The sequence below is a fragment of the Cydia amplana genome, chromosome 6 (assembly GCF_948474715.1).
Source record: "Cydia amplana chromosome 6, ilCydAmpl1.1, whole genome shotgun sequence".
Lineage (NCBI taxonomy): Eukaryota > Metazoa > Arthropoda > Insecta > Lepidoptera > Tortricidae > Cydia > Cydia amplana.
In genome coordinates this window covers 13519889-13535338 of record NC_086074.1, presented here as the reverse complement: position 1 = coordinate 13535338, position 15450 = coordinate 13519889, and the positions used below count along the sequence as shown (strand labels likewise).

General features: G+C 38.8%; 2 protein-coding genes across 6 annotated transcripts in view; one reads left to right on the top strand and one right to left on the bottom strand.

Moving 5' to 3' along the window:
* LOC134648953 (RNA-binding protein Musashi homolog Rbp6) overlaps positions 1–15450 on the bottom strand; it is a 574404-nt gene that overhangs the window by 249640 nt on the left and 309314 nt on the right. The gene's annotated exons all lie outside the window — the stretch shown is intronic.
* Positions 8894–12697, top strand: LOC134649088 (uncharacterized). Its single transcript, XM_063503805.1, has 4 exons — positions 8894–9479; positions 9664–9759; positions 10582–10905; positions 12693–12697. Exons 1-4 carry the CDS (start codon positions 8894–8896, stop codon positions 12695–12697), a joined length of 1011 nt encoding a protein of 336 aa, XP_063359875.1.

The window sequence follows — 15450 nt, the reverse complement described above, 5'->3', positions numbered from 1 at the left end:
CATTGGTACACGCCGGGGTTTGAACCCGCGACCTCCGAATTGAAAGTCGCGCGCTCTTACCGCCAGACCACTCCAGCGCTTACAAAAACATACGAATAGCATCAACATCTAGGCACCTTGCTCGCATATCGTTACGCGTGAGATGCACGACTACGAGTCGTGTCAAGGTGCAAGTCGACGACGGCGGCAGCGACAAGCATAGTGTGGGTCCGATCGCTGTGGCTCGCTCCAACTTATGGTCATCGCTGCCGCCGTCGCAAGTCGCGCAATGTCGTGGCAGAGCCGTGAGGGATCGTCAAAGTCGTATCGTAACCAGATCAAAACCTTAACGAATTTTAATACAGAATTGACCCCAAGGCCTTATTTAGTACTAAGTATTCTGTGTGCTGCGGATTCGGCGATGGGTGGAGCATGTCGGACGCATTAAGACGGATCGCTGTAGTAATCAGTTAATGCATTATGCGGTTTAAACTGCAACATGGAGAGTTTATACAAATATTACCGCAATGCTGAAGCGTTTTTTTTAGTCATCATGAAATTTATATACCTACTACTACTAGTACAGAAATTATAGTTAGCGTGAATACTTGGTATATTATTTTTTTGTATTAAACTAATTTTCACTTCTTTCTGGTTTTATTTTTCAGTCTTTGCTAAAATATATATCTGTAGAAAAATTACAACGTTTAGTAACAGTTTGATTACATTTTAAAATTTTGCTAAACAGTCTCTTTTTATAAGAAGTGTACCTAAAACATGTGTAGTTATTTTTCTTAATATCTATTATCTTTTTTCGCCTATATTTTGGTACGATGTTTCATGGTAAACTTTAAGTAGGTCCTGAACTAATATTGTTCAATTCAATTCAATTCAAATTCAATTTGTTGCCTAAATACATATTGACATAAAAAGCTGAGAAAATGATAAAAGGGAATCTTAGTCTATGTATATCAACACATGATCTAGCAGTTATCTACCCTTAACCTTTCTATTAACCTAACACGTTTGGTACGTAAGTATAAAATAAAGTATTAAATTTGTTTTTGTTAAACCCTGGCTTCGTAATGGTTGCCCCATCGCCATAGCGTCCAAAACTAAGGTGCACATTTAAGAGACAGATGGCGTCATTCGGATAATTCTGTTATCAGCCGCGAGAGGGCGCCCCTGCGCTCGTATACTCAGACGGCCGTTTCCTGCGACGTTAAATCCTTATAAAGGTAACTGTGCTACTGAAAAACTCCCTATTTCTGTGACAAAGTGCGCTTTTAACCGCCCAAGTGAAAATTCTACGAGATTTTGTTTTTATCCGACGAGATACCAATCTTGCCCTCGCAGCAAAAAAAGAAAGCCCGATTTCAAGACAGCCTTATTATTTTCCTATTACAATGTCAAAATATAATAAAGTTTCTGTAATAGTTTTGTTATTAAGTATATCGCGTCGCACGGCGCGCAATCAGCAGTTTGTGAACTATGTAGCTATCTGTAGCGACAGCGATATCGCATAAACATAGAAACATAAATAATTCCTCTCTTTAGATTTATCGGCTATTGCATGTGCGACTTGAATCTGTAGCTTTTACTTTTACGCACTAAATCATATTTATATGATTAACGACTGCTGACGTATGAAAACAAGGTGAGTGGAAGGTAGGGTGTGAGATAAGTAGACATTAAGAGCCAACAGGAGTGGTCATTTCTCCATACAAACGTACTCGACTGTTTCCTCCGTGGGTTTTGAAGCTAGAGCAATGATTTTTTCAACACAGATTAATATTGTCAATATCTGTGTCGGACCGTTTTGATTTTTTTGATATTTTTGTTTTTTAAGGCGCTAGAGCCCTTCAAAAATGGCCAAAATGGCCTAATTGACTATGCCGCAATGAGAGGCGTGCTATTCAAAACTGACATCAATTAGTCAAAAAAGCAAAACGGTCCGACACAGATAATGTCATAATCATTTAGATTTCCAAATTTGGTTACGATTGGTTAAGTTTTGGAGGAGGAAACAGTCGAGTACGAAACCTCGATTTTTGATATTTTTACGCAGGATTTTTCGCCTTGTCCTTATCGCACTAGTTTTAGGAGCCGCTTCCGTTAGCGAGACGGGTATATTTACCTAAAATATTTTAATCTTAGCTCCTGTTGGCTCTTAATAGTGCTACTTTTAGTAACAGAAACATTGTTATTAAAGATCGGTTTGTCATCAAAATTGTTCCACCGGAAAACGAACAAGATTATTTTCCACAGCATTGTAAATAATCGCATTACGCATTAAAATTCGAGTTCACATTTCGGCTGGAACTGACACACTCGTTACCAACAATGTGGACAATTTTATCGGTTCAGTTCCTCTATTCATTCCAGCATACAAAAAGTAATTTGAAGTACTGATCCGGATGAGCGCTTACTTAGGTATCTATTTTTGAGAGACGCACCGAGACTTAAAACGAGTGGAGCTGACTTCCGCGCATATGTGAGAAGGCACGCACCGTCTCACACGTCCATGTCGTGCTTACGAACACGGTAAACACTTACATTATTCTATTCAACAGATTCCACTCCCCTCTGTAAAGGCGGTATTCCTTTCTGTTGCATTTAAATCATTTCGCAACGACTCGACACTCTTCGGCACTTTAGTGCAATATTAATAAAGAATTTTCATCGTCGTATGAACCTGAAGAGGTTAGATTCAAGTGGATTAAGTAAATCGCCATGAAACCACTATGGAATATTGGAGTGGCAAGCAGGCTTCGTCCCGTGAGTGGCTAGTAACAATGACGACGCAGATAAAGAGGGTCGATAACGTGAAATAGCAACGTGAAAACGTGGCGAGAAAATAGCATTATTAACCTCCCGGGCATAATACGCGTGCCAGTGCGCCAGATATGGTAATGATTATGTAAATCCCCTCCTCACAGGTACATCTCGGGAACGTTATGTACTTATTAAAAGCAAGATTGCGAGACCGAGGGGATTGTCTCACAAAAAGTTTGTCCGACCTTCAAAAGACTCCAAGTGTTTACCGCCCTCTCAAATTTTACGACGTTAGTAATTCGAAATCTCAGGTTTCCTGAAATCGGACTATCGACGCTGCAGTTTTACTTGGCGACTCTCTTTTCAATTTTCTTAGTTTGCTGCCACTCGATGCAGGGAAGCATTATATGGCTAGATTCTTATCTCTCTCGAAAGCTATTTAGCTAAATGGAATTTACAGAGCCCGCACTGCAGTTCGACAAAGTACATTGCAATATTTAAAATCTTGAATTTTAAGTCTAAAACCGAGGCATTGTATTATGTGTCTAAGATTTCTCAAGAATCTTTTTACGAAACTCCTCCTGTGTCCCTTTTTCATAATGCACTTCGCAAAATTAAAAAGTATCCTCCGCTGTGAACATATTTTCAAGTGAAAACTTCTTTAGCGGCGCTGTGCAATTTTTGGGGTGGGGAAAAAATTATAAACTCGAGACAGCGTAAGGCGATCACGTGACCGTAAGCCCCATAAGGTGGCCACTCGTAATTTAAATGGCATTTAAATCAATAAAGAAAAACTCAATGTTATTTTACATTTATGTTGCGGACTCCTTTTCAAGACCCTTTACCTAGATGTTCAAATAATTTGACGTTGTCATGGCAGTATGTAAATAAACATGTCAATGAAAAAGTGTGATCTTATTTGAGAATGATAATAATATATAATAAATAAATAGAATACCTCCGCTAAACGTATTTATCGTGTTACCGGGCGTCGGTAACATAGTGAGGTGAGTTTTCACTTCTATCGGCACTCCCAGAGTGCAACCGTTGTTGCTTGTTTATTTAACTAAATAAAGAGCTTCAAAGAGATTTAAACGGAATTGAGAGTTCATGAAAGTTCTAAATTATCCATTTTATGTACGCTTTTGAAAAGTAGGTACATATCCGGTAAACATTCGTCAACAATTACACAAAGCAATGTTTAAGATGTTTAACTTGAAGCACCTAATTGAGCCCCGTTAATCAAGATTCAAGAGTACAAAGTTTTAACAAGTGCTTAAATTGTTTACCTCAAACAAAAAACATCGACATTCAAAGCATTTCTGAGATGTTGTTGCTTACACTGAAAGGGCTGAACACGAAGTGTATAATGCGAATATAAAATATTGAAAGCAGGCGCTGAGCGTCAAAAAACTGAACCCGAACCTCGTTAATGAACTTAATGAGTAAAGAAACTGAGTTGTATCACACGAATAAGTTTACGAAAGCATCTCGCAAGTTTCTATTCTGAATGCTGGTGCTACAAGCCGGAGTATTCGTTTAACTTGCACGGAGCAAAATTAAATGCATCATAAAATAAATACAGTCTTATTTCATGTTTCAAAATTTCCCAACTGTTTAACATGATATCCAAACTATTTTGCGCATTATTCGTTGATTATGCATTTGCCTGTAATGATTAAGAAGATTATCTACTCAAAGGTTAACTGGAAGAGATCCCTCAAAGGGATAATTTCGCCTTTGTACTTCTTACTAATTGTATGTTATTTTTAATATGTCTTTTTGTACAATAAAGAGTTTACTACTATTACTATTATCTGTGAAATCGGTAATTATGTGATTGAAGGAGACAATTATACACCTAAATGCAAAAAAAGGGTCATTTTGTATATATGTCGCAGTAAGATAGATAAAGCCGTTATATAGTTATAACCCTAGGGATATAATTATATGTCGTAACATAGTTATACGAAAGCGATTCATTACTATCTTACTAGGAATATAACTATAATACGTCTTTAGTTTAGTGATATAGTTATATTACTGGATTCAGTTTAGTGAAATAATTGTAGGTAGGAGTGCGGCGGTGCGGCGGAGGTATAGTTATATCCCTAGGGATTTAGTTATATGCCGTATAGTACGTATTATAATCATATTCCTAGTAAGATAGTAATTGTAGGTAGGAGTGCGGCGGAGGTCTAGTTATATCCCTAGGGATATAGTTATATGCTGTATAGTACGTATTATAATCATATTCCTAGTAAGATAGTAATAAGTAATATATTACTTTAGTAGTATATTACTTTTACGTAATATTGCTAAAAAGTATTACAACTAATTGCAACCAACAAAGTTGATTTTGTAATAAAAATAAAAACGAATATACTTACTGTTTTCATTGATTCCCTGGCAGATTTATAACCATTTAACCACATTAGTTTAGTCAAATACCGTATTATAATCATATTCCTAGTAAGATATTACTATTTTACTAGGAATATGATTATAATACGTACTATACGGCATATAACTGGGATCCCTTTGTTTCCCACATATTTATTGCTTCGAATTTCGATACTCAGAAATTGATATCCATATGATTTATGAACATAATCATCAATAGTCATAATTTTTGTTAAGTACAACGTTTCATAGTTCTAATATTAATGATCTATAATATTAAACACTATAATCACAATAGTTATAAAACTGATGAGTATAACATTCAAAGATCTATCAATAATTATTCAGAAATATTTTAAGGCATATATTTCATCGTACTAATGGTCGTTAATCATATCTTTTTAATGTCATCCCTTTGTTTCCCATAAACTTACTGTATGGAATTTCGATTGTCAGAAAATGATATCCTTACGATTTATGGACATAAACATCAATAGTCATAATTTTTGTCAAGTATAATGTTTAATATTTATAATATTAAAGAGCTATAATATTAAACACTATAATCACAAAGATTATAAAATTGATGAGTATAACATTCAAAGGTGTATGAATAATTATTAAGAAATACTTTAAGGCATATATTTTAAACGACTAATTGGTCGTTAATCATTATCGTTTTAATGACTAAGATGAATTACGTCTAAGAAACATCCTTCAGATTAGGTCATTATTACTCAGAAAAATTTAAAGGTATTTGAAAGTTCATTTCATTATACTTTCGATAATATGTCTTATTAAAGTTATGATGAAAAACTTTATAAAATGATAAAAGACTTCCGATTTTACCTAATGTAAATTACGTCTTAAGCGATCAGTATAGAAACGAATTAGAACAAAAGAAACATATTTCCCCAGGTATGTAGTTCGTTAGTTACCTTGTGTCCCTCAGAGCGCAAATAGCATTGCGGGGCTCCGTCGATTCGTTGGCGAGAGTAAATGGCTTAATAAGTTACATGAAAAATAAGAAATGGCGGGAAATCAGTAAGCCAAACAAAAAAACCCTGTTTCCTCAGGTAGGTTCGTTAGTTACCTTGTGTCCCTCAGAGCGGAAATAGGAGCCCCGCGCAGCAGGGCTCCGTCGACTCGTTGGCGGGACGAAATGGCTTAATAAGCTACATGAAAAATAAGAAATGCCAGGAAATCAGTAAACCAAAAAAAACAACCTGTTTCCTCAGGTAGGTTCGTTAGTTACCTTGTGTCCCTCAGAGCGGAAATAGGAGCCCCGCGCAGCAGGGCTCCGTCGACTCGTTGGCGGGACGAAATGGCTTAATAAGCTACATGAAAAATAAGAAATGCCAGGAAATCAGTAAACCAAAAAAAACAACCTGTTTCATCAGGTAGGTTCGTTAGTTACCTTGTGTCCCTTAGAGCGGAAATAGGAGCCCCGCATAGCGGGGCTCCGTAGACTCGTTAGCGGGACGAAATGGCTTAATAAGCTACATGAAAAATAAGAAATGGCGGGAAATCAGTAAGCCAAACAAAAAAAACCCTGTTTCCTCAGGTAGGTTCGTTAGTTACCTTGTGTCCCTCAGAGCGGAAATAGGAGCCCCGCGCAGCGAGGCTCCATCGACTCGTTGGCGGGACGAAATTGCTTAATAAGCTACATGAAAAATAAGAAATGGCGGGAAATCAGTAAGCCAAACAAAAAAAAACCCTGTTTCCTCAGGTAGGTTCGCTAGTTACCTTGTGTCCCTCAGAGCGGAAATAGGAGCCCCGGGCAGCGGGGCTCTGTCGACTCGTTGGCGGGACGAAATGGCTTAATAAATGGCGGGAAATCAGTAAGCCAAACAAAAAAAACCCTGTTTCTCAGGTAGGTTCGTTAGTTACCTTGTGTCCCTCAGAGCGGAAATAGGAGCCCCGCGCAGCAGGGCTCCGTCGACTCGTTGGCAGGACGAAATGGCTTAATAAGCTACATGAAAAATAAGAAATGGCGGGAAATCAGTAAGCCAAACAAAAAAAACCCTGTTTCCTCAGGTAGGTTCGTTAGTTACCTTGTGTCCCTCAGAGCGGAAATAGGAGCCCCGGGCAGCGGGGCTCTGTCGACTCGTTGGCGGAACGAAATGGCTTAATAAATGGCGGGAAATCAGTAAGCCAAACAAAAAAAACCCTGTTTCTCAGGTAGGTTCGTTAGTTACCTTGTGTCCCTCAGAGCGGAAATAGGAGCCCCGCGCAGCGGGGCTCCGTCGACTCGTTGGCGGGACGAAATGGCTTAATAAGCTACATGAAAAATAAGAAATGCCGGGAAATCAGTAAACCAAAAAAAAAACAACCTGTTTCCTCAGGTAGGTTCATTAGTTACCTTGTGTCCCTTAGACCGGAAATAGGAGCCCCGCGTAGCGGGGCTCCGTCGACTCGTTGGCGGGACGAAATGGCTTAATAAGCTACATGAAAAATAAGAAATGCCGGGAAATCAGTGAACCAAAAAAAACAACCTGTTTCCTCAGGTAGGTTCGTTAGTTACCTTGTGCCTGTACTATATGCCCAAGTTAACATATTAACAGTAACTATACGTTACTGCCTGCGACATAATTATGCGACGCACGTAATTGTATAAATAGCATGTAAGCAATAATAGCCTATAAATATGTGTTATGTTTAGATTTACTCTCTCTCTATACTTGGATACCGAGAATACAACACAACTTCGGTAATGTTTGGTTTTACTTAAACTCCATTTCGACCCTCCGACTACCAAGTCATCTCATGGCGACCCATACCAGAAGAGAACCAGGAAAGTGAAGAATACCACGGCGCACCGCATACGAGAATGAAGATAGAAGTCAAGGCAAGAAGATCACCCTAATGAAGATTCAAGTTGAAGAACCTATTTTTCAAGAAAGAAACTTCCTGCGCATTTTCAAGAAAGAACCTTCCTATTAGAACAGAACCCTCCCACACATTTTGGAAGCGAAAGAGAAGAAAGAAAAAGATGACCAAGAAACAAAACTCAAATTAAGAAGAGACGAAGAAGGAAGAAAGAAGAGCGTTGTCCAGGGTTATCCCGGCTCGCAATTCAAGAGGTGTCCAGGGTTATCCCGGCCCACATCAAGAGGTGTCCAGGGTTATCCCGGCCCATGCTCGAGGGAGTCCAGGGTTAGCCCGGCCCGTCATCGTCGTCGGAGCAGAGGCAGCCACATGCAGCGTCAGCGAGTGCCACATGGAGGTGCCAGCTCGCCAGCAGCGTCACGCGACCGCCCGCCCGTGCCAGCGCGGAATGCAGCGTCGACATAACCTACTTACGGGAGTACATTGCCCGCTACTAATGTAAGTTAGATATAACTTTATTATTATGTTTTATTATTTCGTCACGATATTTAGCGAATGATAGGTATCCTAATTTTAGCCATTGTATGTAATTAATTGTAGCCGCGAATTTATTATGCTAGCCGAATTACAGTCCATACGCGACAGATTAAATAAATTAAGAGAAGATATTGTAAAGTTAGGTCCAGAGAGGCGACGGAAAGAAATAGGTAGGAAGAAATTAGACGAATCGAACGAACTGCATAACCGTGCGGCGGATATTGTGTCTCAGTTACAGGAGCAAAAGGCAAACTTTGTGCCTTCGGAAATAGAGTTAGCTAATAAGCATATAAACGATATTATCGAGACTTACAGTAGGATAAAAATAGCATTACAATTTTTCGATACGGAATCTCAAACAGAGGTAAAAATGGCTAAGCCCAGTTTTGATGTCAAGACGGCCATCGCCTTGTTGCCCGTCATGACGGGGCAGGAGGATACCACTAAGCAGTTGATAGACGGCATTCTAATGTACAGTTCCATTATTAATAGCGAAACTCAACAGGTTTTAATAGAGTTCGTCCTGAAAACAAGACTCTCATCTAGCGCTAAGCTCAGATTAAAGACGTCATATACTAGCGTAGAATTACTTATCGCGGATATGCGTACATTCTTACTACCTAAAAAATCGTCCGAATCGATTCAGGCTCAACTGTACAGAGCTAGGCAAGGTAGGAGAACTATAGAGGCATTCGGAGCCGAGATCGAGGATCTTTTTATCAATCTGACCATATCCCAGGCCGACGGTAACGATAGCAGGTACGATATACTTCGTCCACTGAACGAGAAATCAGCTATTAAGCGTTTTGCAGACGGTTTAGCAGATCCCAAGTTAAGTACCATAATATCATCTAGGCAATTTACATCACTGCCCGAAGCGATCAGGACGGCCATTGACGAACACAGTTCATCACCACGACAGGATCAGGTCCTACATTATGGGAGCGGACATTCCCGTAATAATTACGGGAACCGGAATGCCCACACTGCGCGTTACAGTAGGAATAGGGGTAGAAATTTTAACGCAGGTAATAAGAATACATTCGGGACACGGTATTACTCTAGTAATAACCGTAACATAGGTATTTCGCAACACGTCCCGCCAAATAGAGTTAAACGACCTGACAATTTCGCTGACAGTGCAGCTACAGTTCGCCGACCTGCGCGCGCACCCGCTCGCCCGAATACGCGTGCGCAGCACATACAACCGTCACACGATGATGAAAAACCTAACAGGCAGTTTTTTCGTGACTAATATGAATAGCGCAATATTTAATTATAACACAGACAATTATAGCACAGTCACTTGTAGTGTAGGTAATGGATATAAGTTAAAGCTCCTGGCCGACAGCGGAGCAGCCCTGTGTGCTATTAGATACGAATATTTACAAAACAAACCCGATCTTTTTAAACAAATACAAGGATATAGCATTACCATTAATGGAGTATGTGGAGATTTAACTTCAGAGGGATATATATATTTAGAATTAGACTTTAACGGTTTCATTTGCGAAGAAAAGTTTCATGTTTTTAAGAATTTGCAATGCTCAGCCCAAGCAATTTTAGGAGAAGAATTTTTCAAACGTTACGATGCAGACATAAGTTATAAACGCAATGCATTAATTTTAGAGGACCGAGGTCAGTCCGTATCGATACCTATGCAAGTACATTCAAAGAATACGTATGTCCATAATATACCTCCGCGATGCGAAGTTATGACTCACATTACGTCACAACTAGACGATGATTGCGTAGTACTAGCCGAGGAAATGCAAGAAGGCGTTTTTGTAGCAGGTGTTATTTCAAGACCAGACAAAGGTCAAATACCCGTACGGATATTGAATACGACTGATAAGCCAGTTACTTTAGATTTATCAAAGTTAAAAGTAAACAGATTATGTAATTTTGATATTTGCAATTTTGACTCAAGGAAAATTAGCGTCAATAGAGTAAAAACCTTATTAGATCTTTTAAATTTACACACTTATTTAAACACAGAGGAACAGTTAAGTATAGAACAAATTTGCGCAAAATACGCAGATGTTTTCCATCTGCCAGGGGACAAGCTTACTACAACAAACTTGCTGGAGCACAAAATTAACTTAAAAGAAAATGCCAGCCCAGTATACGTAAAACCTTACAGGATACCACATGCCTTACGCAAAGAACTCCAAACTCAGATCCAAGATATGCTAGACAACGACATAATTGAAGAGACTACTTCCGAGTGGTCCAGTCCAGTTTTGCTTGTTCCCAAAAAGAGTGATAAGTTAGGAGAAAAGAAATGGAGATTGGTTGTCGACTATAGGCAACTAAATAATAAAATACAGGATGATAAATTCCCATTGCCCAACATAACAGAAATATTAGATTCCCTAGCAGGTAGCATATATTTTTCAAAGCTCGATCTTTCCCAAGGTTATTACCAACTAGCTTTAGACAAGGAATCCCGGAAATACACCGCGTTTACGACCGATAAAATGTATTCAATGAAGAGATGTCCCATGGGGCTCCGAACAAGCGGTAGTGTTTTCTCAAGGCTTATGACCATAGCCATGTCCGGATTAAATTACAAACAATGTTTTATATACTTAGACGATTGTATTGTCATAGGAAAATCCATGACGTCACATAACCATAACCTTACTCAAGTTTTAGAACGTTTGAGGAGCGCGAATCTTAAACTAAATCCATTAAAATGCGAATTTTTACGTAAAGAGATAATGTATTTAGGGCACAAAATAACTTCAAAAGGAGTAGAGCCCGACCCAGCGAAAGTAGATGCATTAACCAAATACCCAAGACCAACGAATACAGACGAGGTCAAAAGATTCGTAGCATTTGCCAATTACTATAGACGGTTTATTCCAAATTTCGCGAACATAGCTTATCCCTTAAATCAACTTTCCAAGAAAAACGCAGTTTTTAATTGGTCTACACAGTGTGAAGCAGCATTTTTAAAATTAAAAAATATTCTTACTAGTCCACAAGTCTTAGATTATCCAGATTTTTCGGAAAATAACACATTTACGTTACATACAGATGCATCAAAAATAGGATTAGGGGCAGTATTATCGAATGCTAGCGGGAAGGTAGTCGCGTACGCAAGTCGAAATCTTAAGCCAGCCGAAACGCGATACCCAATCATAGATTTGGAATTACTTGCCATAGTTTGGTCGACAAGACATTTTAGACCCTATCTCTTCGGGAAAAAGTTTAAAATTGTCACCGACCATAAACCATTGATTTATCTTTTTGGAATGACTGATCCTTCGAGTAGATTAACCAAATTTAGGTTGTATTTAGAAGAATTTAATTTTGATATCGAGTACATTCCGGGGCGAAACAATGCAGCTGCAGACGCATTGAGTCGCTTACCGATGAATAGTGAAGATTTAAAAAATATTAGAACAAACGTTGTATCAGTCATGACCAGAAACCAATCACGGAAACAGCGCGCGCAACAAACTTGCGATCAAGGTGACTTAGCGACAGATGTACCCGCAAACGATAGGCTTGATCAACCTAGAGTTGTAGAAATCATCAAAGCGCCAAAAAATTGTATTGAACTCATATTAAGTTCCAATTATAAGTTAAGTAAGACATGTCAAAATAAAATAATGAGTAGTAAAGGAAATTTTGAGTACGTACCAAGCAAATCATGCATATATCTAACATCCCGATCGTTATCTACCGTAGGCGTGTTAGCGAGGGAATTGGAAGAATTTTGCAAGAAGCAATGCATAAATGAAGTTATAATAATAAAAGATAAACGAAATGCGCAAGAAATAAATGAATTTTTAGCTAGCTACAAATGTGATATTCCTAGGATCCTTGTAACAAAAGGTGTTACGAAAGTATACGATAAAGAGGAAATAAGAGTTATTTTGAACGATTTCCATCTATTACCCACGAGTGGCCACGCGGGGGTTAATAGAATGTTAAACAATATAAGACGTCATTACTTCTGGCCAAGAATGAGCCACGATGTATACGAATACGTAAAGAAATGTGCACATTGTCAACACAATAAACACACTAATAGATACATTAAGGAGCCAATGGTTATAACTACAACACCAAGCTCATCCTTCGAAAGAGTTTCTTTAGATATTTTAGGACCTTTAGAAGTAGATAATTATAACTATAAGTACGTATTAACAATTCAGTGTGAACTGACTAAGTTCGTCGAAGCATACCCTTTAGAGAGGAAAGACACAGAGTCTGTAAGCAAAGCATTTGTAAATAATTTTATTTTAAGATATGGCGTACCAAGCGACATCATAACGGATCAAGGTACCGAATTTATGTCCAGTGTATTTAGCGATATTTGTAGATTATTAGGTATCAATAAACTACACTCGACTGCTTACCACCACGAAACTATAGGAGCACTCGAGAACACGCACAAGAACCTAGGAGCTTACCTTAGGATACAATGTAGTAATAACCGCACAGACTGGAGTACCTGGTTAAGCTATTGGTGTTTTTCGTATAATACCACCGTACATACCGAGACGCAATATACGCCATTCGAATTAGTTTTCGGCAAACACTGTCGTTTACCGAATAATTTAATTTCTTCTGTCGACCCTCTCTATAATTATGATAGTTATCCTAAAGAATTTAAGTATAGGTTACAAAGAGCTCAGTCAGAAGCTAGAAATAATTTAATGTCTAGTAAAGTAAATAGAAAATTAATGTATGATAAGAAAATGAATTCTGTACAATATAAACCAGGAGACTTAATACTTTTAAAAAATCAAGTAGGCGATAAATTAGACTCCATTTATAACGGACCTTACAAGGTCATAGAAGATATGTCACCGAATGTTAAGATATTAAAAAATAATCAGGTTTATATAACTCATAAAAATAACACTAAGATGTATTTTGAAACTAAGTAATAACTAGTAATTATTATATTCAATTATAATTAAAAAAAAAATGTAAATGCAACTGCGTGTGTCACATTTTTTTTCTCCTTTGTGGGGGTGAAGAGTAACTTTCCAGGGAGGTGTACTATATGCCCAAGTTAACATATTAACAGTAACTATACGTTACTGCCTGCGACATAATTATGCGACGCACGTAATTGTATAAATAGCATGTAAGCAATAATAGCCTATAAATATGTGTTATGTTTAGATTTACTCTCTCTCTATACTTGGATACCGAGAATACAACACAACTTCGGTAATGTTTGGTTTTACTTAAACTCCATTTCGACCCTCCGACTACCAAGTCATCTCATGCCCCTTAGAGCGGAAATAGGGCTCCTTCGACTCGTTAGCGGGACGAACTGGCTTAATAAGCTACATGAAAAATAAGAAATGGCGGGAAATCAGTAAGCCAAACAAAAAAAACCCTGTTTCCTCAGGTAGGTTCGTTAGTTACCTTGTGTCCCTCAGAGCGGAAATAGGAGCCCCGCGCAGCGAGGCTCCATCGACTCGTTGGCGGGACGAAATTGCTTAATAAGCTACATGAAAAATAAGAAATGGCGGGAAATCAGTAAGCCAAACAAAAAAAAACCCTGTTTCCTCAGGTAGGTTCGTTAGTTACCTTGTGTCCCTCAGAGCGGAAATAGGAGCCCCGCGCAGCGAGGCTCCATCGACTCGTTGGCGGGACGAAATTGCTTAATAAGCTACATGAAAAATAAGAAATGGCGGGAAATCAGTAAGCCAAACAAAAAAAAACCCTGTTTCCTCAGGTAGGTTCGTTAGTTACCTTGTGTCCCTCAGAGCGGAAATAGGAGCCTCGCGCAGCGGGGCTCCGTCGACTCGTTGGCGGGACGAAATGGCTTAATAAGCTACATGAAAAATAAGAAATGCCGGGAAATCAGTAAACCAAAAAAAACAACCTGTTTCCTCAGGTAGGTTCGTTAGTTACCTTGTGTCCCTTAGAGCGGAGCGGGGCTCCGTCGACTCGTTAGCGGGACGAAATGGCTTAATAAGCTACATGAAAAATAAGAAATGGCGGGAAATCAGTAAGCCAAACAAAAAAAACCCTGTTTCCTCGGGTAGGTTCGTTAGTTACCTTGTGTCCCTCAGAGCGGAAATAGGAGCCCCGCGTAGCGGGGCTCCGTCGACTCGTTAGCGGGACGAAATGGCTTAATAAACTACATGAAAAATAAGAATTGGCGGGGAAATCAGTAAGCCAACAAAAAAAACCTGTTTCCTCAGGTAGGTTCGTTAGTTACCTTGTGTCCCTCAGAGCGGAAATAGGAGCCCCGCGTAGCGGGGTTCCATCGACTCGTTGGCGGGACGGAATGGCTTAATAAGCTACGTGAAAAATAAAATTGGCGGGGAAACCAGTTGGCCAAACAAACGCGTGTATGTAAACAAGTATTAGGCATAAGGACAGTGACGGAATTTAAAGGTTTGTCACAAATTGTCATACTTTACATGTTCAAAAGTGACAAAACTTCAAATCCCGTGACTGTACAATTTTATTGTACGTCTTTCTTGAGTGCCTAATTTGCTTGCAGGGACACGTTTGTTTGCTTGATTGCCGCACCATGACTTTACACTTGACGTTTACATTAGCCACTGCGTGCATTAGAATTTAACGTCAGATGCAAATTTAATATTTTTGCCGTATAGCGTTTGATAGCCAAACTTTTGCACACGCCGGAAAATTATTTGCCCTAGATGAAAGAGACATCCCTTCATCGTAACATTATCGAATAATCTTTTAATGCTATTATGTGAGGCTTTTTCAAAATCTAAGACAACATATCTAGGTGAAAAATTCAAATTGTATGATTCACAACATTCCATAATAGTCGAAAAAAGCATGTCAGCTTTGCTTGTCTTTGTATGTACATAAAGCAAAAATTAAGGGAAATGTTTTCGATTCCATAATGCAGCCGTGAATACTGTATAGTACTTACGGGACGATTTCGAAGGTTCCATCCATTAGTAGAAA